Source organism: Acipenser ruthenus, chromosome 19, assembly GCF_902713425.1.
Source record: "Acipenser ruthenus chromosome 19, fAciRut3.2 maternal haplotype, whole genome shotgun sequence".
Classification (NCBI taxonomy): domain Eukaryota; kingdom Metazoa; phylum Chordata; class Actinopteri; order Acipenseriformes; family Acipenseridae; genus Acipenser; species Acipenser ruthenus.
Genome location: NC_081207.1, coordinates 20727210 through 20749147, shown reverse-complemented (window position 1 = coordinate 20749147; position 21938 = coordinate 20727210). Strand labels below are relative to the sequence as shown.

The following is a 21938-nucleotide window of genomic DNA, read 5'->3' as shown; positions in this document are numbered from 1 at the left end:
TCCTACCACATATTACAAAACAGTGGCCCTGGCAACCACCCACACACAAGCTCAAAGAAAAGTAAAGCAGCAAACTGAATATTAAGAGACCCACTCCTCTTGCAATCAAGCCCATGCTAAACATTCTTCATGCTGGTTCATTTAAATAAAAAACCTACAGACTTGTGTGAGACCAATTACTGGTTGATTAACTCCTGTAATAAAATCTGAGCACTTCTGAGAAGATATAGCACAGGGCTGATGACTCCTATTGTTACACCTTAACAAGTTAGTTCTATAAAGAAGTCACCAAACACACACACAGGGGTGAGTGCAGGCCAAGTGGATTAGCCCACCTCTGTATTAAGATGTTACAAAACGCTTTAATTAAACCACTGTTTTCTGTGTCCTCAAATAGGATTATCTAGCCTTCTAATACATTAGTCCTGCCTTTAATCTGGATAAAAGCTGTGAAGAACTTTATTCCTTTAATGGCTGAAGCAACAGTCGCCTGTTCTTCATATAGTATAGCATCTATACTTTATGGAATGTAAACAAACTGAACTGTCAACAAGATCTGCTTTCTAATAAAGTAACTGCTAAAGTACAGAAGAATCAGACACCAAATAATCATAAAACACAAAGGTGGGTCACTGCAGAAATACAGTTCAGTATTCCCCGCACAAGAACACATTGTGATTAACAACAGAAGGCTAGAATTTGGAGATTTCAAGCGAGTGATTATTCCTGCTAGGATCTGAAACAGCCTACATGCACAGGAATGTCTTTAAGAAGGATCTCACCATTTGATCAGGGGGAAGAGCCTCCAAAAACTTTACCTCGACTGCTCTCCTGCTAAACACTGTCGAGAAACCCTGGGAATGAGACTTGCTGGATGTTATTCATCAGAACCATGGGTGTGAAGAAACAGGACAGAGCCCACATGTTCAGCTGTGCTGAGTGAAATACCTTTTTAATAAAGTCTTGTAAAGTATTATGAGTAGAAGAAACTTTGTTTTTCCTTCCTGGTCTATAACAGTTTGAAATGGACAGATGTAGAGAGGCACACACTCCCCCGTATATATCTCCAGGATCTGATATTCTCACAGTAACTTAAACTAAATAATGTTACTACCAAGTTTCATGACAATTGGGTAAGTTGTTATCCAGATATATGCAACAATGTCTGAAGTGTGACACGCATACATATGACCGCCTCCACTATATCCCCTTCACAGGGGATTTCATCCCGGCCGGGGAGACTAAAATCAAGTTAGTAAAGAAAGGGGCATCTTTAAAAATGATATTATGGTGTTAGGAGGATGTGTTTGAGGATGTAGGCAAGTCCCATGCCAAAAAAGATTTTCTTATTTATACATAAATAAATAAATAAATAAATAAATAAATAAATAAATAAATACATACATAATAATAATAATAATAATACAAAGAATATTAAAACAAAGACTTTTTTTTTTTTTTTAACCTGGCTCTTGATGGCCAATGCACCAGCACACAACAAACCATTTCACCCCCAGTAGATTCAAGCTTGGTGTTAGGTGCTTCATACACACACACCTGGCTGAATGGCTTGTATAGTGTTAAAGGCTTACCCTGCCACACATCTCCTCGGCGCAGTCTAGTGGAGTGCGCAGCCGCTTGTTCCTCACCTGCAGCGACGCCCCGCACTGCAGCAGCAGCTCCACCAGGGGGCGGTGGCTTCCCTTCACTGCCTCGTGCAGAGCTGTGTTCCCCTGATTGTTGGCAACATTCAGCGATGCTCCACTCTGAGGAGAACATAGCCCAATCAAACAGAGAGGACGAGATCCAAAACGATTGGAGAATAATCTCAATGCAATACATTTAGATATTGCACAGCTCTCAGATCCCCTAAATAGACGTTTTCTAATGAGAGAGCATTCCTAATGTGGCGAAGGAGGGAGATGCACAGACTTGGGGCATACAGACTGAATTTTAGGGGATGTTCAGATATGAAGCTGTAAAGGTGAAGCTCTAATGGTGTCAAAAACACAAGAAGAACACTACCTCCAGCAACACCATGGCTGTCTCCAGATGTCCCCTCAGGCATGTATAAATCAAGGGTGTATTTCCAAAGTGATCCTTCTTGTTTAATTTAGCATTGCATTCAAGTAAGGATGTCACCACCTATTGAAAAACAAACCTGTGATTATTTATTGGAATAGTTGTATAAGAAATACCTTGTAATAGGATCAGCCCTGGCATGGGGCTAGTTCTGCACCAAGGTTGCAACAATACAAAATATACACAATATAGCTTAATGAAACAAGCATTTATCTAAATGGAGCACACCATATTGTTAAGATTGGATAGCCTACGTGAAACAAGGCAGTTAAAATGAAACAGCTTTGTTTAATAAGTAAATACTACAGACTGTTTTTATAATAGAGTACATGGGGTTTATTCTTTACCAAGCCTTTAGTACAGTAATAATAAAAATAAAAAATAAAGTGTATGCTTTTTTGTTTTTATGGAATTGTTGTTTCGGTGATTGGACACTAAATGAGTGTTTATTTTATTATTTTTATTAAGTATCAAACAAAATATACACAATATAGCTTAATGAAACAAGCATTTATCTAAATGGAGCACACCATATTGTTAAGATTGGATAGCCTACGTGAAACAAGGCAGTTAAAATGAAACAGCTTTGTTTAATAAGTAAATACTACAGACTGTTTTTATAATAGAGTACATGGGGTTTATTCTTTACCAAGCCTTTAAATATTGTTTAGAATATTATTAAAACTCTCACCACTAGGTAAAGTAGTACATTATCTGTTAGTTATGCTGCTTAAATTTACAAGATTAAAAAACATTTTTTAATGTGTATCAAACTTAGTGAGGCTATGAAACACCCAAAATAATTTGCAGGCCAGACACGAACCCCTAAATGGCTTTTTTTTTTTTTTTTTTTTTTTTTTTTTTACATTTTTAAAGTTTTTATTTCTATAACTCCATGAATTTGTGCCCTTTTTTTTATGACAGGCCAAAACAGAGATGTAAACATTTGCAGGCTTCTAAATCCATCCAAGCTGTTTCTTAAGGCTTGATAACTTTAAAAAAGGTTTATGCATCTTTCAGAATACAAACATTTTGCAAGGCCCTCATCAGCAGCTGTGTCAGTATGGAGGTATGGCGGTCTGTGTTTTCCAGGCTGTACTGCTGGGAATACACCCACCTGCAGGTGGCTGTTCTGGCAGGCCAGGTGCAGTGGCGTGGCGCTCTGAGTGTTCTGAGCGTTGATGTTGGCTCCGTTCCCAATGAGCAAGGAGACCAAGGAAGCGTGTCCATGAAGAGCAGCCACATGCAGGGGAGTGAAGCCGTCCTGGTTACTGATGTTCACACCCAGACCGCTCACCCGCACACTGGCCAGCTTCTGGACAAACACGGGAGGACAGGAACTTACACCACAGTGGCACCAACGATTATTAACATGACAAGTATCCTATGTTAATAGTCACAGTTTTATATGACCTAGATAATTGAAATTGTGTAAAAGTTTTAGCTAAGCTACTTTTGGGGTTCTCCAAGACAGTTGTCCAGTGTTATACCGCCCCCCTTCATAATGCCACCCTCGCATACGCCAGCTATTCTCTCTGAACAAATGTCACCAATATAAAAACAGTGCTATTTTACTGCTTAAAAAAGAATGCTGTTGAGCTTAAATTGCTTTGTGAAATAAATAGACGGCATCGTTCAATGGGGGATAGTATTCAGCAGGCTTACAGTCATGCCACAAACAGTGAAGTTCAAATGACCAGTACAGTAATAATAAAAATAAAAAATAAAGTGTATGCTTTTTTGTTTTTATGGAATTGTTGTTTCGGTGATTGGACACTAAATGAGTGTTTATTTTATTATTTTTATTAAGTATCAACAGCTCCTCAAAAGTAACCATGTATGTTTCATACAGATGGGAAAAGATGATAAAACGTGACTAGTAGACCTACTGTTGTGTTAAGAACTAGTACTGTAGTTTAAAAAAAAAGATGAATGTTTTATTAAAATGGCCTGGAGATTTGTATAACTAAAAAAATAAAACGTTTGAATGTATTGCAAACATAGAAGGTTGTGTGTGTGTGTTTTTTTTGGCCCTCACTATAACGCCACCCTCACTTATTGCCCTTTTTGCCAATGGCCTTTACCTGGCGGTATAAAGAGGGTTGACTGTACCATAAGAGACAGGGTCAACTGTACATATTAACTTATTATAAATCATGTTTTAACACAATACAGTCAATTCTGTTATCCATGTCTTTAGCTTTTTTTTTTGTCAGAGTCTACCCTGCAAGATTTATGGCAACATAAAGTTCTGAAATCTGGAATTTCAATTTGCTATGATAAGCTTTATGGTGGTTTATAATATGGGAAAGTAATACAGCATCTACTGTTATGCATGGTACTCTTGCACTATAGTTGAAAGAGAACCTAAAATAAACGCCCACCTTCTGTGCGGGTTCACACTCTGGGCACTGGCACAACGGGTGACAGAACTCGGTCTTCAGCCCCGGGCTGGCCTCCTCCGCCTCCTCTACCACCTCCGCAACCTCCTCAGGATAATGATCCAGCCATTCCAACAGGTAACGCACCTGCAGGTAAAACAAACATACAAATGTTACCCCTTTTTATACCCAGTCTGAAATTACCAAATTTGTCTCCTCACCACTGCGATATACATACAGACACACTTAGATGAGCCACTGGGGACCTCTAAAGGGATTGTAGCTAACAAAATAATTCCAGAACTCTTATAGGCTGTGTATGTCTCAAATGTCCAGTTTTGGAAGAAACACATACAGTCAAAATGTAATTGAAAATATAATATATGGTATTACACTTGGTACCATATATCACTTGCTTGGTCATTTCACCTAAAGGGTGAAATTGTCCTCATCCCTTCACCAGTTCTTTACATTTGTAATCAGCCAGCTGCTTCCCCTACTGACTGACAAGCTTTCAGCCAGTAGCATTCTTTGACCCAGAAGACACTTCTGAAGTGAAACGACCAGGAAGTGCAAGTGCAATCAGATAACCTGAGAATAAGGCATAGAAACCAAGATATTTCTTTGCCGTAGTACCAGATTTTATGTTTAAATGAAAATAAATGTTATAACGTGTTTCTTTCAAAACTACACATTTGAGACCTATTTAGCTAATAGCAGTGCGAATCAGGTAAAAGTTATGAAATGATTTTGTTAGCTACAATTATTTTAAACAGCACACAACTAAGAATCACAGCGTAATACTGATACTACCAAAATATAGTACTGAAGAGGATCAATGAGCAAATAAATAATTGCAGGTGCTACAATGGTGTTGTCTGTATAAGGTAATGGTAACTGCAAAAAATGCAGACTGGCAATTATTTATTTCTTAGCAGACGCCCTTATCCAGGGCGACTTACAATTGTTACAAGATATCACATTATTTTTACATACAATTACATTATTTTTTACCATTATTTTTACATACAATTACCCATTTATACAGTTTTTTTTTTTTTTACTGGAGCAATCTAGGTAAAGTACCTTGCTCAAGGGTACAGCAGCAGTGTCCCCCACCTGGGATTGAACCCACAACCCTCTGGTCAAGAGTCCACAACCCTAACCACTACTCCACACTGCTGCCCAATTGTGCTGTATCTATGGCACAGACATCAATGCAGTTTTTTTTTTAATATATGTATTTGTGCTGTAATCACTGAGCAAACAGGGCATGTTTTGGAGTTCAAGTCTTTTTTCTTGGTGCCCATTCCAAGTGAGAAAGTGAGAAACTGCAGCCCCCTCTGGAGATGGACCAAAGACTCAGCACCTGAACCGGTAGCCCCAGCTGAGCTGCCCCTCACCGCTCCCCATCCTCTCACTTCAAAACTTCCCGGATCTTCACCTTTAATGTTTGATAAAGCTCTTCCTACAGCAACACTGTCACCTAAAACACACAAGCAGCCACCCAGCTGCCAAGCTTCTTTCATTTAAGTCCAATTAAAAAGGAGGTCCTGCTGTCCAATGCCCAGCCAAGTCGCTACAATGAATGACAATACGGTAAATTATAAATGACTTCCCGCAGTCCAATTAGAGCACACTCCTCCCTCTCTCCTTCGCAAAACCCTCCACAATCCTTTTAGCAGGGATTGTCTGAGATTATGGAAAGCCTGGGGCTTTGCCAGCTACTGTTGAGGGGACAGGAGAGGGAAACCTTTTGGACTTTCCTGCAAAGCATTTATTTTAAAGACAAAGATTTAATCAAGGCCCCAGCATATTCTACAGTACATGAGCACATTTCCAGCCTGCACCCGATTGGACTACTGTACTTGACAGGGGTCTGTCTTAATGAGATCATGGTTGAAGCTCTTCTGCCCTGCAGATTCTTGTGGCTGGTTTACAAGAGTGCTGGCACCAAGAAGATGCACAGCCCCTTAGTGCCCCAATTTAATGGTTTCCACTTTAACCTCTGTCTACTTATCAATATTGTAAAATCAATGGTTCTTAACTCCAGTTCCTGGTACCAGTGACTTGTGGTTTTTCTTATTCATTTCAGTGTAATGGTTACACTGTGGTGTACCAGCTGTTTAGAGAGAGGATGTGCGTGAGAGAGCTAATCAAGAATGCTTAAAATTCTTAAGCTTCAAGAAGTCTGCAGGATACGTTGCTCTTTAAGAGCCCTGTTTTGAAGTAAAAAAAATAATAATAATGACGTTTGAAAAACCAGTTGATAAATCATTTATGTATTAATTTCAATCTCACTTGGATTGTATCAGCCTGTGAAGACCTGATCAGGTGGCCAGAGCCTTACAAACAAGAACCTGGATTACAGGTTCCTTCCAGTCCAGTCAGACTCTACACTGTCCTCAACTGCTCGTGGATCGAGGTGCCATAGGATTATTGCTAAACTCAGCAAAGCAGATGCCATGACTCTTTAGATTATCTCAGTTTAGCGTTGAGAGCACATAACTTCCCTATATGTGGCCTGGCAAAGAGTGATTGCCACTGTTCAATGTAAAAATAAGATCCTCTAATATAAAGGCTAACATAATATATTTTAGTATTGGAAATCACAATCGTCTGCTACACTGACAGGATATGATATGCCACCTCAACAGTCAACATAGAGAATTTGATTACACATAACAGGGTAAAAACAGAATTCCAGCAGGTAAAAAAAAGACTCTCATTAACAACTACAAAGATTAGAATAGAAACAACTAGCATAGGCATGATGCATGATTTGGAAACAAATCAATAACAACAAATACAACTATATATTTTTAGGAATAAACATTGTGTTAGCTTGAACAAAAAACAAGTGAGACTTGACTCATGTTAGCCTTGCATTTTTTAGTCTAATTTGCCTTGAATTGAAACAATAGAACCCTCTTTACCCAATCAAGAGAAATGTCCGTCAGCATCATAAACTCACTTTGTCTTAACGCTTGTTTCTACAAAGATTTTCTATGTCTTGGAGTCCCCAGTGTCTCCCTTAGAAAAAGCACTACTGTAGAGACTGGAGGGCGAGTCATACAAGCGCGGTTTGAATGCTGTTAACGTCAAGTTGCCGATATTGACTAACGGCGCTACATTGGCCCAGTGGAAGAAAGGTTCTGGAAGAAAACTCGCTGTACACAGTTCAACGCTGGGTTGCAAGGGAAATGAGACATTCAAATTTGGCATTTCAAATTGTGTAGAAAACTAAAAGTAAAAATGTGTCAAAAATACAACCCTCCCTGGAGCATTTTGTGCTCTTTCAATGTAGCAGGCAGTGATCACACTAAAACTACATCAGGAGACAACAACCCGAGTGAAGGGAATGGATTTTATTGGTAAGAATCTGCATTTGTTATTATACAGTTATTTTTTACCACAAACCACCTTAGCTGAGGGATGATTGCCTGACCATTTGGACCTCCCTCCCCACGTTAGAACAAAGGTAAGCCAAGTGGGGTGGCCACAAGGGGGGTGATGCTAAATCCAACAACAGAAGGGAGGAGGTCTGGATATTTTTATATCAAGCTGGTTAATTAGGTAAGTAAGTTTTATATCATTAACAAGGAGAATAATTTCGGTGGGCGATTCATATATAGGGTTTGATTTTATTTCATCTGCACAACTGAAAACGTGGGTTGGTGACTGATAACAGATTCAGTGCAATACCAGTCACCTTTGGAAGAAATGGAAGGAATCCATTTTAGGTAAAATGGAAAACTAATGTCCAACCTAGTTTTTTCTGCAATGGCAATAAAATGCTAATACTGGGTGTCTCACTTCACCTGTGGAACAGATGCATTTACCATACCTCTTGGCTTTAAACTGTTGACTTAGGCTTTGTTACACTTTGCTACGTTTTTACTATGGTAAACTTGGCTGTCCACCACTGTTTAGATTGGTAAAAATCGGGATCCTTGACTTTTGTTAATAAATGGGCAGGTCTTTCTTACCATCTCCACATCTCCGTCAGCGATAGCCCTCAGCAGCTTCTCTACCTGATAAAAACACAAAAGCTTCTGTAAAACTGGAATTAAAATCCAACACCACCCTCGTCCGGCACCCTTTATTGACCTGATAATCTCTTTCTCCAGGATTATAGACAACTGAATCATCCAAGTAGAGTCATTAAGGAATTACTGCTGTAGTGTGTTTTATAGCAGAACTCCACTGGATCAGCTGCTAAAGACCGAGCTTTACAAAACATGTGTCTGTGTGGCTGCTGACTTTTCAAGCATGTTTGTAAAACACAGCTCTTAAAGTGTTTATTTTCATAGTGTGGATCAGGGATGGAAATAACACTCCTATTGCACTGCAGTTTCACCCATTCCAGGTTTTACTACAAGCTTGATTAGCCACAGGGTATAGATTGAAAACCGGGGAGTCTTATTTCCGTCCCTGGATACAAATCATCACTGAATTTCTGTGGTGTAGTGTTAAACATATATCTTTAATGAGCACCTAAAACACAACAGAACAGCAAACTGTAGCGCTTATAAGCCACCCTTTAGTAAAGTAACTTTTTATAGGCACATCAAACCTATTATAGAGCATGCAATCACATTGGTTTTCCCTTTGTCATGTTTTTGACAAATTTCTTTTTTTCTGTCAATTAAAAAAAAAAAACTAGTTTATAAATGATTAAGTGCTTAGACGCTGCAGCTCATCAAACATTACAGGGGGAAAAACCACAGAGTGCTCTGAAACGGAGACTGTGCAGAAGGTAAAGGCCACAGTCTGACTCACAGGTTGTCAAAGCTTCAGTTCAATTGCTACACAGAAACCTCACAGAACTATTCGAAATGAGTAAAGGGATGAAACCGGAGTAGCTCGATTCCACTGGTTCACACGGAGCGGCTGACAGGTAACTCGTTACCTCCTTGTGTTTTCCTTTCTCGTTTTCGTGTATGTCTGTGGACAGTGAGGAGGACACACTTGATGTGGATGACCTCCGGCTGCATGTATCTGTGGAGGGCTGAGGAGATCTTCCAGGAGACTGCCAGGAAGCAAAAAATAACGATCATCAATTACTGCTGTATGTGGCACATCTATTATTATTATTACTATTATTATTCATTTTTAATCAATTGTGCCCATTATTTCATACCATTTTGAATGTCAACTCACTGCTGCAACCCACCTCAGATTAGGAAGACTCAAGCCAATCCTCTTTTCACTTGCTAAATTTAAATCCACAGATTATACCAAGCTACTGAACCTTGGAGACAAGGTCCATCCTGGGTAATCACCAGGACCTGTGGGCCAATCTAGACCCATTCTATTAGGCTAGCCACCGGCACTTTGGCAAGTGGGATTTGAACCACACTCGCGTGACTCGTCCTGCAATTAAAAAAAACCAGGGTTTCACTAGGTGCGCCACTGGGCCCCTGCCTGTAAGTGTCAAACTTTTATATCTTTTAAGGAGTCTTAATCAAGATTTAAAATCAATTTTATTAAATTGTATTAGCACTACATTAGTCGCTCCTGGTATAAACAATAACTATTTCTGTCCAATGATCTACTTGCAATCTGACCATGTAACCTACAGCACAGATATTATGAAAAGAACAAGAAGACCATGGCTGTTCACACCAATAACAAAAATGGGAAAATTGATCTGAATGCTCTTTTTAATGCAAGACAGCACATGCCAACAGAAATAAGGGATTTACCTCACTAGCATTCTGTCTAAATCCACTGTTGGTCAATTCCAGTAATGCTAAAATCTGCAAGGGACAAAAAAAAAATCTCAGAAAGATATTAAAAAAAAAACACCCACACACCATGTACAGTTCATTTATTTGGGCCAAGCAGAAGGTTTAACCATCAGAGGACAGGAGCAATAATTGAAGAGAAATGGCATCTCATCATAACTATTAAACACTCAATAGTGATGGATTTAGAAATACAGTGCTTAAAAGGAACCTACTGTATAGATAACAAACCGTTAAACTTTTTCACTGTCCTCAAATGTTGGAATGGTTTGAGATTCCCTTCATTTGCCATGTTGGGAGTGCGAACTCCACTCCCAGTTGATAAAGTTTGAATGGTCAAATTAAGAGGAATGGGTTTCCTTGAATGGAACAATAATCTTGCAGAGCTCTGAGAGGCTAGTTAGTCACATGGGCAACAATGGAAACAGGAGGAAAAGAAGAACAATAAAAAAAGGATGCGAGAATTAGAGAGTTGGTACAAGAGAGAAATAAATAAACAAATAATAAAAAGATGAGAAGATGGGGTCGTAGATAGTGTGAGGTCTTAAGTGGGAAATATTGTCTGGTGTGGTGCTATTATTTTGTTAATTCCGAATGGGCTATCAGTTATTGCTTGTTGCTCGGTCTTTTTTTATGGAGTGTTATGGTTGCATATAAAACTGATATGCATAAACGCAGGTTGAAATCGTGGTGGTGTTGGCTGAAGTGTGACAAGACTGGAGTGGGGAATGGTGTCTCTGATAGAATAGTTTGTAAACATGAAGTAAAATTGATTTGTGAAACTGAGCTGTGTCATTGACGTGGCCAGTGGTAAAAGAATCACAAAAAACAGCTGTGTACCAACAGTAAGGACACTGAGGTCTATCTATTTAATTGATCAAAACAGCAGAAGATCTAAAAAAAACACAATATTAAAGGTTAAACCAATGTGGTATTAAAACGGTTAATGTTTACTGGACAACAACAGTGACAGAATTGAGAAAAATCTGAATTCAGCAGTGTACCAAATATTAGAGAATAACTTTAACCGTTCTATCTTGTTGTAAGTCACATTACCTTAATATGGTGGCTTTATTAAGTCCCCACGATTGTAACCCAAAGACACGGTATCTTTCAAACAAAATATTTTGTTATGTGCAGTTCAGAATATAATTTAAAAATAGCTATTTACAGTAGGGACCCTGCAAAAGAAGCACATTCTAAAGAAGCGCTTTATGTCCAGACAGCAGTACCTTGGAGTTAAGCGCACACTGAAATGGAGTCTCCTTTGCCTTGTTGGGAATATCAGTACTGGCTCCATTCTCCAGCAGCACCTCAATGACTCCTTCATAGCCCCAGCGAGCTGCAATGTGGAGGGGAGTGTCTCCTTTATCATTCTGAATGTCCAGTCTGCAGGAGTGTGCATCATAGTACACCAGTGCCTTCACGCACTGCAGAACAACAGAAACACTGAAGTGATTGCAGCAAACAGAACAAATACTTCTGACTGCTGTGCACCTTCATTTGTTATATATAAACATGGATATTTATAAATCAGTCTTCTATAAAAGCAAAGGAAACACAGGTTTAAATTTCTCTTCTTGGCGTGAGCAACTTACATCTTCATGCCCGTACATGCAGGCCAAATGGAGCGGAGTGCTGCCATTGATATCCTGCACGTTGGTGCTGGCTTTGTAGTGTAACAGCAGCAACTGGGGAAACAAAAGTAACAAAGCAACAATGTGAGCTAAATATAACCAAAACCACATCTCAGAACAGAGTGCACTGAGCAGACCAATATCTCAAGACACTGCACCTCGCCTCTTCCACCAATTGATTTCTAATACACAATGAGACAGGTTGATTCAGATTGTACACTGCAGATGCCATTTAGATCTGGACCATATCTAAATCAACCCAAGCCCCCTAAACTCTACTCTGATAGCACCTGCTTTAACATTATATAAAACAAAGCATCTCTGTTTTGGTAGGATGGAGCCCATACAAATGGTTGCCATGGAGACTGTGCAGTTTTCCCATGCATAACCACAGTGCTCCCCTTTCATAAGGCAGCACTTTATAACCTAGAATCAGCTATAAGACAGAATAATCCTGGCTCCCATTTGCATCATAATAGAATTCCACTAGCATTTTAATTCTAAGGTGGAACACTAATGGCACTCGTAACTATGGCTATATACTAGGAATTAAGTATCCTTTACTGTGTTTGTACAACATGTCTCCATACCTTACTGTGTTTTTCCATGCTTGAGCAGGCTTAACGAAATTTCCACTATGCTATGCTTTCCTCATTGTAAACTCTTTGAAGGAAAACAATTAAACTTCAGGGCTGGGTCACTTACTGTCCCGCTTTGGTACCCTTTTTGGCAGGACAGGTGCAGTGGAGTTAAAGCATGATAGTCTGTTGCGTTCACAACAGCTCCCTTTGAAACCAGCAGATCTATTAATGATGACTGACCTTCAGAGAGAGAGAGAGAGAGAAAGAAAAAACATGTTCAAAAAAGGAAAACATTGTATTTTAAAGATCTTTAAGTAGAATCAGTTTAAAAAGGTTCCCACCACAGATAGCAGCAATATGGAGTGGCGTGTACCCTCGATCATCTCTAGAGAATGGAGTGACAATGGACGGGTCATTCAGTCTGCTACAAAAAAGGAAAAAAGCAAGCCGTTCAAAACAGCAAACAACATTATCAAGTAACAATGAAAAAGAGGTACTTTACACAGGACTGCACACAATCCAAACCTTCAAATCTTAAATTCTGTCCAATTTGGTTTTAAAAATAGTTTTTTACATCTGTACGGTAAACATTTTGTTGCCTCTGTAAAAGAACAATATTCCTCCTGCTGAGCCACATTGTTCTATTGAAATGTTTTAAAAAATGTAAAGCTGAATAACATTAAAATACAGCTATAAACCAAAAGAAAATCTCAAAAGATTACAAATATATAACATTATTATTCCAAAATATGTAGCATTTAAGTACCAGGATTATTTTTTCTTGATTGCACACTGCTGTAATCAAAATCACAGGTGTTTTAGTATTCTGAACTTGTATAACCTCCCACTGCTGAAAGTAATATCGGCAGCAGCCCTCTTTAGTGCACAGTGTGAAGCAGTGGCATGCAGGTTTCAAAGGAAGAAGCAGCTTGCGTCACTACAGCTAAAAATACCTTTGGGACATGTACAGTAAACAACATCACTTTTCTGATAAAGTGTTAACAGAAGGCTAAACTTTAGGATGATGCATCAAAGCAGACACATTCAATTTAGTGCACACATTTCAGATTTCTATGGGGCACTGCGAATTGCATTTCTGGAACTCAATTGGATAAAATAATTGCTAAAAGGTTAATACAATGTAACTTTCTTTTACAACACCAATGCTGTTTACATGATCAAATGTCTCTACAGTTTAGCATTTTTAAAAGGTTTTTACATAAACAAAATATATAGAAATAGACCATTAAATAAATTAAAAAAATTAAAAATAGAACCAACAATAAAAATGAAACCTTCTCTACTGCTTGTTAACAACCCATATTGTTTAATAGGGCAGATCACAAGGTTCAGTTTATATCTGCATTTCAAACAAATATTGTTGGATTTAGATACAAAGCCAACTTATTCATATTGAAAAAAAGAAAGAATTGGAAATAAAACGATTTACTACCAGCAAGCTCTTATGAAAATCTGGGCACTATACATCTGGGAAAAGGGTTTTACTGCAGCACAGATACACAAACAAAAAAGTAGAAAGAAATGTGAATAACATTATTATTTCACAGAAAAGACCACACACGCACGAGTCTATCCCTGGAGTTCACACTCCGAAGCAAGCATCTACTTGTGAGACACATCATTTACATCAGTCAATCAGAATGCGTGCCGGAACCAATTAGCATACTAGCGCAAACTATTGTGAAAATGCACCCTGCACAACTCAGGTACACTTTTGGTAGTGCTAATATCCAGCCTGTAACTGTGTAAGATCTGCCCTGTAAAAACGGTCCGCTTTCATTTCAGTGTTGGTTTACTCACAGATCCAGTTCAGTGCTGTAGTGTAGGTGTCGGATTAAAACAGCCTCACTGAAGGAGGATTAATACCAAGCACAGTTCCTTTCATAACACTTTAAGCTTCCGTAATCTGTTCATTAGCACAAAAGCTATTAAAATCCCCACCTACATTTTCCTACAAATGAACATTGTGCACAATTATTATCAGCTGCCTGTGTAGTAGCAATCTTTTAATCCGGTTCAATAAGCAGGTAAGACCAACAGGGCAGCAGTGTGGAGTAGTGGTTAGGGCTCTGGACTCTTGACCGGAGGGTCGTGGGTTCGATTCCAGGTGGGGGACACTGCTGCTGTACCCTTGAGCAAGGTACTTTACCTAGATTGCTCTAGTAAAAACCCAACTGTATAAATGGGTAATTGTATGTAAAAATAATGTGATATCTTGTAACAATTGTAAATCGCCCTGGATAAGGGCGTCTGCTAAGACAGGAGTCAAGCCTACTGGGAAGGGGCTTGACTCCAGTTAGGGGAATGTATCCACAACTTTAAACACTTAGATAGTACTCAAAAGAAAGTTAGACACAAATTTTAGACAATTGAAGTCTTTATCAATGGAGCGGATTTTAATTTTTTTTTTTTTTTAAAGGAGGAAAATACCTGTTAAAAAGTGTAAAATTGAAAATAAACACAGTAGTATTTAATGTATGTAAGTTTAAGTAAGTTAGATTGCATATGTCCTTTATATGTAACTTTAAACAGGCTTTTTTTTTACCTATTGAAATGGATTAACTAACACTATGGAATAAAAAGCTTAAAAAATTGTGTTAGGGGTTAGGGATAAGCAGTGGTTCTCAAAGTGCACTAACAGTCTGTATTTTTTTTGTTTCCAGTATGTATTACAGTCTAACATATGTATATACTTCCAGGCTATTTAAAGACCATATCAAGCAGTCTGTGAGGGTGGGTTTTTTGTGTCACCGTTACTGGTCTCAGAGGACTAGAGTTAAGAAACCACAGCACTAGAGCACCTGTTTTTCCTCTTAAGTCCCTCATTCTGGTCCTGAGAAGGCCCAAACTTTCCAGGACGGCTTACCCAGATAATTGGTTCTCGCAGCTGTCACAGGAGCACAGGGGATGGCACATTGGAATACTTTCCTCTTCGTTTTCTCCCTCACTCAACAGCTTTTCCACTTCGCTCTCATTACCACTGGCGATGTGCTGCACGAAACAGAAAAGACTTCAATTTGTTGGGTTTCAAATGCCTTTGGGGAGATTTTTAATGATACCTGAATGCTGGTTTCTTTGTATTCTCTCTCTCTCGATCTATGTAACACAGATACCGTGTTATAGACTGTTCTTTATAAAAGGAAAACATTGGGACTGTATTCATAAAGCGTGTAATTTTTCTTTGCCTCAGTTAAAACTTGTTGGGGGGGGGGGGGGGGGTAATTTACATGTGTCTAACCAAAATAAAATAGTTTGTTAAAACAAGAGTAGGGCTTGTATGATATGCCTTGATGTTTTCTTTTCAGGTCACATGTGTTTAGTAAACTGCATGCATACTTGTAAGGAAATGGTGCAACCTGCTACAAGGACAAAGGATGTCAACGCAGCCTTTTTCTAGCCCACGACTGGGTTGATAAATGAATAAGATGACAAAAAATTTATGGAGGACCAATCTCAGCTTATACAGTTGTGACATACAGAAACAAGGCTACATTTCAAATAGAAAACATCTATTGATAAGTAGCATTGTTTTTCAATGAAGGACAGAATTGTAAGCTGTCAATTGAAATACATGTTACTCAAGCCAGGAATGGGTGAAAACATGTCTTACTGTCACTACAGATTGTGAAATTCCTCTATTATGCTGGAAAAAAAAAAAAAAACGTAATAAAACGCTCTTCACAGAGAGCTGGTAGAGGGAGATGTTCAGCACTTGCTTTTGTCACAGCCCCTCACCAACTTACAGCAAAAGCAATTTCAGTAAAATAATGCATTGAATCCAGTTCCTAGCCCAGGGCATTGACAAGAATAGCTCTGTAATATTACTGTACAGATAAAGAATATTAAATTTACTCCAGCAGTTTCATTGAATTTAAAAAGCAATAAAATAAAGACACATTCATATACGCAGAGTTGCATACCTCAAACAGACAGTCAATCGCGGTTGCAGCATTCTGAGACAGCAGATTCATTTTCTGTCTGAAGAACAAGTTATTTACATTTCCTGACACCTGCCAGAGAAATTAAAAGAAGTGAAACAGTGAAGCGCTAGACTGTTACAACATTCTACAGACGGATTGTTACCATCTCCTGTGTACTAGTTTTTTTTGTTTTTTTCTTTAACCAGAGACTGACAATTGTGCCAATTAAAAAAAAAAAAAAATCAATTTCACTTGACCCAGATTTGAACCTGTCTGAAAGGCTATAAGGCTAGGTGGTAATTAGTCCACTACACCACTAGCCCTCCACTTTCCTTTCAAAGAGCAATTTGGTATTTGTATAAAATATCACATTTATATTGACTAATCTACAAAGGAGAATAAGGGATAACTTGATTGAAGTCTTTAAAATAAGATTTACTGGAATTATTTTGTAAGCAATATGTACTTTAAAAGGAGTTGACAGTTAACCCTAACACAATACACCAGCAGACACAATTGAAATACAACAGTGTTGCAGGGAGACAGGCTAATGATTTGACACTGGGGTACCAACTGTACTTAGAAGAGCTCTATAGACTGAAACAGAAAATGGTATACAAAGCAATTTCAAATTAACTATGATATCTCATACCCGTACCAAGTTGCTCTGGATTGTTTTGATATTTTTATTTGAACATAGTACAGATTTGTATTCATTACATTTAATAGTAACCATGTAAAAAAAAAAAAAAAAAACTGCAATCATCTCTTTTTAAGATGATTAATCCAATACTTTGTTGATGCCTAATACCAAACTTTATTTTTACAAGTCGCTAGAAACCAACGTGTTCATCCATTTATCAAAACAGTCTTTAATAACTCATGTATAAATGTTTTGTGAAATAAATGTATTTATTGCAGTTAAGGCCAAGAACCTGAACCTGCATTTTTTCAGGAACTTGTCAAGAATGCGGTACATACACTGATGGCTTCAATTATACAATACTTTTCCCTGTCGTTTTCCATTTTAGAATCTTGCAAACACATGCTGATGTGAAAACGGGCTGTAAATTATTCATGTGGTGAACAGATGGTTGCCTAGCATGGGCAGGGTATTACACTACTCTGAAATGAGCTCCAAGGATGTCAGAGGTGTATCACAATGTGATCGGGATTAAAAACAGCCTTCAGCAGGAAAGCAGTCTTATTTAAATGGGAATAAACATTAAATAGGAAAAGTTGTTTCCTGAATAACTGCATTTTTCCACGGATTAATTCCTGGGGAATGTGCCACATTTATTACATGCACTTGTGCTGATGTATTATTCATGAGCCCCCCTTTTCTTTTATAGATGTTCAGCTGTCATTAAGTTTGATGGAGAAGACGATTAACAAGCAAGGGTGGCATTATGCCAAATAATAAAAAGCCACTGCAGACGCTTGCCTTTGATTGTCTGGGAGTTTAGATGCAGGGTGAAAGGAACGGATACAGCCCAGTTAGCAGATAGGGAATATAGTGCACATTAGATCAGCCTTAATAATTCATAGCCGGAGATTTCAAAAAACATTGAATGGCAACAACACGCAGTTTGGCCTCGTGGTTAGAGGACTGAGGAGATCACGGAATAAAATTCCAACTCAGTTACTGACATTGTGTGACCGTGGAAAAGCAACCTGACCTTCTTAATCTATAGTCCTCCAAATGACATATAGTGAGGAAATGAGATACTGAATAGAAGCTGGGCTTTCCTGGTGAAAATCACTATGTGAGTGGCATTCATCCACTGCCATGACTGTAAATCAGAGCTCTTCAATTCGTTTTTTAAGGGGGCCAGATTGGAAGAAGTATTTTATTCTGCACATTTATAAGCAATATAATAGATTTATATAACAATGATAGTATGATGAACAAGACTTACAAATGTTACCATATGAATAGTACTTTAATAATAGAACAATGTGAACATTTAACAGAGTATCATTACAAACATTTTAAAATGTGACATATTAATAGTAAACTTATACTATAATATATACTAGAATTAGTGTTCCGCGTTTCTGGTTTATTCCAAATTTTAACAAAAAATTACAAGATTTTTTTTTAACTGGACTTTGGTTTTTACTGATTTGTACCCGATTTATGTCTATTATTCAATATTATCCTGGTACTATTTTCTAGGAAATACACAATAATTTGATTAAAATGCTGTTTTATTTTGACTCCGACATTGTAATAAGCAGCCCTACACTGTATCCTAGGATACAGCAGACGTTTAGAAGTCAGAGGATCAAATAACATTCAAACGTGGTTCTCTGTCACTTCACAAACACAAATAAAAGAACATACTGAAAAATAAGCGACACATTAAACTAAAACAAGAAAGTTAACAGAGACAAGCAATCCATTAATGCAACTTTTACACACGCTTTAATAAAAAGAGAGCGCAGAATGACTGTGTTAATGACTTTGTTAGAGCGCTGTGTTTTGCTGGACAGCCACTGTTTATTGCAGAGAGGTATGTATTGGTGACTTCATGTGACAGTACATCAGCTAAAACACTGCCTAATGCCGACAATCTTAATCGTAAATATTTGACAGAAAATGGTGATGATTTAGTTGGTAAACTTATGGAACGCATTGATGGAAATGTCCAGTGTGATTTTTGACGCATCTCGCAATGGCTTGCACCGTCCAGTTCTGTCAATTTTCTTTTCTTTGTATGATTTCAAGGCGAATAAACCTGGCTTGTTTTGTGCTGATGTCATGTTCATACCTTCTGTAGATCCTATTTCTGTCAGCACAGCGTTGAGTGACTAGTGACTGGAAAGCGGTGGTGTGATGCACACTTTGCTTTGCCACATACAAAAATATAACACACGACTTAATCCCAAATTGATTTACGATGTTACTGTTTATCTCATTTCTTTTCATTTTTTATTTTCCATATTTATTTCAGTCAATTTTTATATTTTTTGCTGACTGTCGGTGGGCTGGATGTGGCTGTAAATCATAAATGGAGCTGTTCATATTACAGTGCTGCCCCTTTATAACACGGTCAAGAACCATGTAAGTGCAACTTGTGTTCTGCCTTATAACAAGAACACAAGTGCTAGTGTAATGGCATTACGGAGCAAGTGGAAGCCCTGACCATAACCATACAGCAGTGTAAAGGTCTGCCTTATGATGAAGCACTGAAAAAAATGACATCCCATCCTATGCATATGTAACTAGGACACACTCAAACTTGACCTACATTTATCTATAAATTAAAAATATCTGTCTAAGCTATTTTATATGATTTTATCTAAATGCATACCAAAAGGTCTACAGACAAACAGGAGTTTAAGATAAAGGTTTGAAATAAATTTCTGAAAATTCAGGACACTTCTCGTGTTCTCCAGTGCGACAGAGAGGCATAACCAGTGCATATCAATCCACATTGTGAACCATAAAATATTGAGGTTTGACAGACAGACAGACAGACAGACAGACAGACAGACAGACAGATGCCTCCACATACACCAAATACTGGAAATTCTATCCAAGTTTCATAATAATTGGACAAGCACCTTATTAGATACTGTCTCTTCTGTAAAAATGAAAGATATACAGAGAGACAGGGCACCTCCATATACCCAATTCTGATTCTGGCAACAGAATCACTGCAGACCCAAACTGCTTTCCAATATACATTCACTGTAAACAGGTTCAGGGTGTTCTTACCATGTGTCCAATGGAGAGATTGCCTTGGCGGATGAACTCCACTGCAGCCTCAAATGAGGTGAGACAGTACCCAAGATCATCTTTTGAGGAGTTGCAAAATCGAAAGTTCTTGATGTAACTAAGATTGGCCATCCTAAAAGACAAACACAAGTTAAGATCTTAGATTTTAATATATACAAATGCTTACAAGGAGCTTTTTATTAAAAAAAAAAAAAAAAAATCAATCATTGACATGCTTTTCAACTTGACTATATACTGAGAAGCTGCACTATAAACAGCCCCACGCAGGGTACAGTGTACCTACCAGTTGGGTATTTCTGTCTTCACTAGCAGATACAAGAGGACAGACAGAAGGTCATCGGCACACATGCCCTCAATGTTAACTGAAAAAGACACACTAATGTTAATAATAAGAACTTAAAAGGCATCGCATTTGCCACTGTCATCCAGTATTCTAAACAGGTGGGATCTAGTAGAGCCAGGCTTAAGTGCAAGTCTGTATCACTGTATCAATCTCATCCATGGTGGTCATTACTTGTAGATAACTGTCCTTGCAATCTACTTTAACTGTTCCTGCAGTCACCAACATAGCGGGTCTGACATTAAATCGGACCAAGTGACCTATAACATTCATACCAAGAAGCAATTGTTTATTTGTCTTTATCAAAAGTGTTGTACAGCATATGAATATTTGCATATCCTGAATTAAACTTTCAAACATTTTCAAGGAGATCTTTTAACTACAAAATTGGGACCAGTGATAACTGACAAATAGGAAATCATTTATTTAAGCAGGATTCTGAAATCAGTCAACTAAATCAACAAACTGGTCTAAATCTCAGATACAGCATATATATATATATATATATATATATAGACAGGTCCTCTGTATTCTTTCCTACCCTGCGTTTTAAATCACCCCCACTAGGTCACAAGAGTGGGGTCTGTTTTACAGGATGGAAGCTGGGCCCCTGGGCTAAATTTAAGTCACCCAAGAACATCACCAACCATTTGCCACTCCCCCCCCGAGCCGCCCATCCCTGTGGAGTAGCCTGACCTCTTCGTCTTGGCGCCTGCATGATGGTGTTCACAACCTTCCGAAGGCAGGTGAGCTTGTGCTGTGGGGAAGTGCAGCGGTTCAGCTGACTCAGCTCACGCTTGGCACGAGGTATATTGATGCTGGAAGCATAAGGGACAGAGAAGAATCCCAATCAGTGTTGCTAAAGTACATGATGATAATCAGACCTACAAAAATGTTTAATATAATAAAAGCAGAGCAAAGTGTAATAAAGCAAAACATATGAAAGCATTGTAAAGCCCAGAGGCATGGTAAAGCATAATAAATACAACGGTAAATGCATAGTATAACTATGGGAAAACTGCAGAATTATTGTGGTAAACATTTAAAAGGGCACCCCAATAATGCTGTCCTGTTTTGTGCTGCACTTTCCAGTTTATACCCACTATTCATTTTTTTGCAGACCAATAAATATGTATGTTCATGATATGAGAGGTACCAGATGTTTTTATTACAAAATCTTGTCAAAAATGAAAAATAAAAAATGTTTGCAAGCATATTCACAGTCGAAGGCAAGACAAGGTGTTTACATTGGTCTGAAGGGATACATGACCAATCATCTGAGATTACTGCCTCTAATTCCTTCAGGGACATTGGGGGTGGTAAGCTTAGCAATGGAAGCACCTTCCAACCACAAGCCTACATCTATCTAAGTCTATCAGCACTACCATCATGTCCATTGTGACTGAAACAGATTTGAAACTGGGAGATAAAGCTTGTGTATATTACAGAATACATGTTAGGAATACCAGTGTCATAACAAA

General features: G+C 38.2%; 1 protein-coding gene across 4 annotated transcripts in view; it reads right to left on the bottom strand.

Annotated features, from left to right (window-relative positions):
* Nucleotides 1-21938, bottom strand: part of LOC117424332 (ankyrin repeat domain-containing protein 27-like) — a 55206-nt gene that overhangs the window by 9441 nt on the left and 23827 nt on the right. For 2 of the 4 annotated variants that reach the window (XM_034928307.2, XM_058992587.1), the window contains 16 exons: nt 21154-21275; nt 20401-20479; nt 20097-20229; nt 16373-16462; nt 15319-15443; nt 12773-12855; nt 12556-12671; nt 11812-11904; nt 11446-11643; nt 10172-10225; nt 9376-9495; nt 8453-8497; nt 4467-4610; nt 3200-3397; nt 2026-2145; nt 1593-1766 (listed from right to left, as the gene is read on the bottom strand). In XM_034928307.2, the coding sequence (XP_034784198.2) occupies nt 1593-1766; nt 2026-2145; nt 3200-3397; nt 4467-4610; nt 8453-8497; nt 9376-9495; nt 10172-10225; nt 11446-11643; nt 11812-11904; nt 12556-12671; nt 12773-12855; nt 15319-15443; nt 16373-16462; nt 20097-20229; nt 20401-20479; nt 21154-21275 (1894 nt within the window). The remainder of the gene's footprint in view (nt 1-1592; nt 1767-2025; nt 2146-3199; nt 3398-4466; nt 4611-8452; nt 8498-9375; nt 9496-10171; nt 10226-11445; nt 11644-11811; nt 11905-12555; nt 12672-12772; nt 12856-15318; nt 15444-16372; nt 16463-20096; nt 20230-20400; nt 20480-21153; nt 21276-21938) is intronic. The other 2 variants (XM_058992586.1, XM_058992585.1) reach the window with 2 other exon arrangements.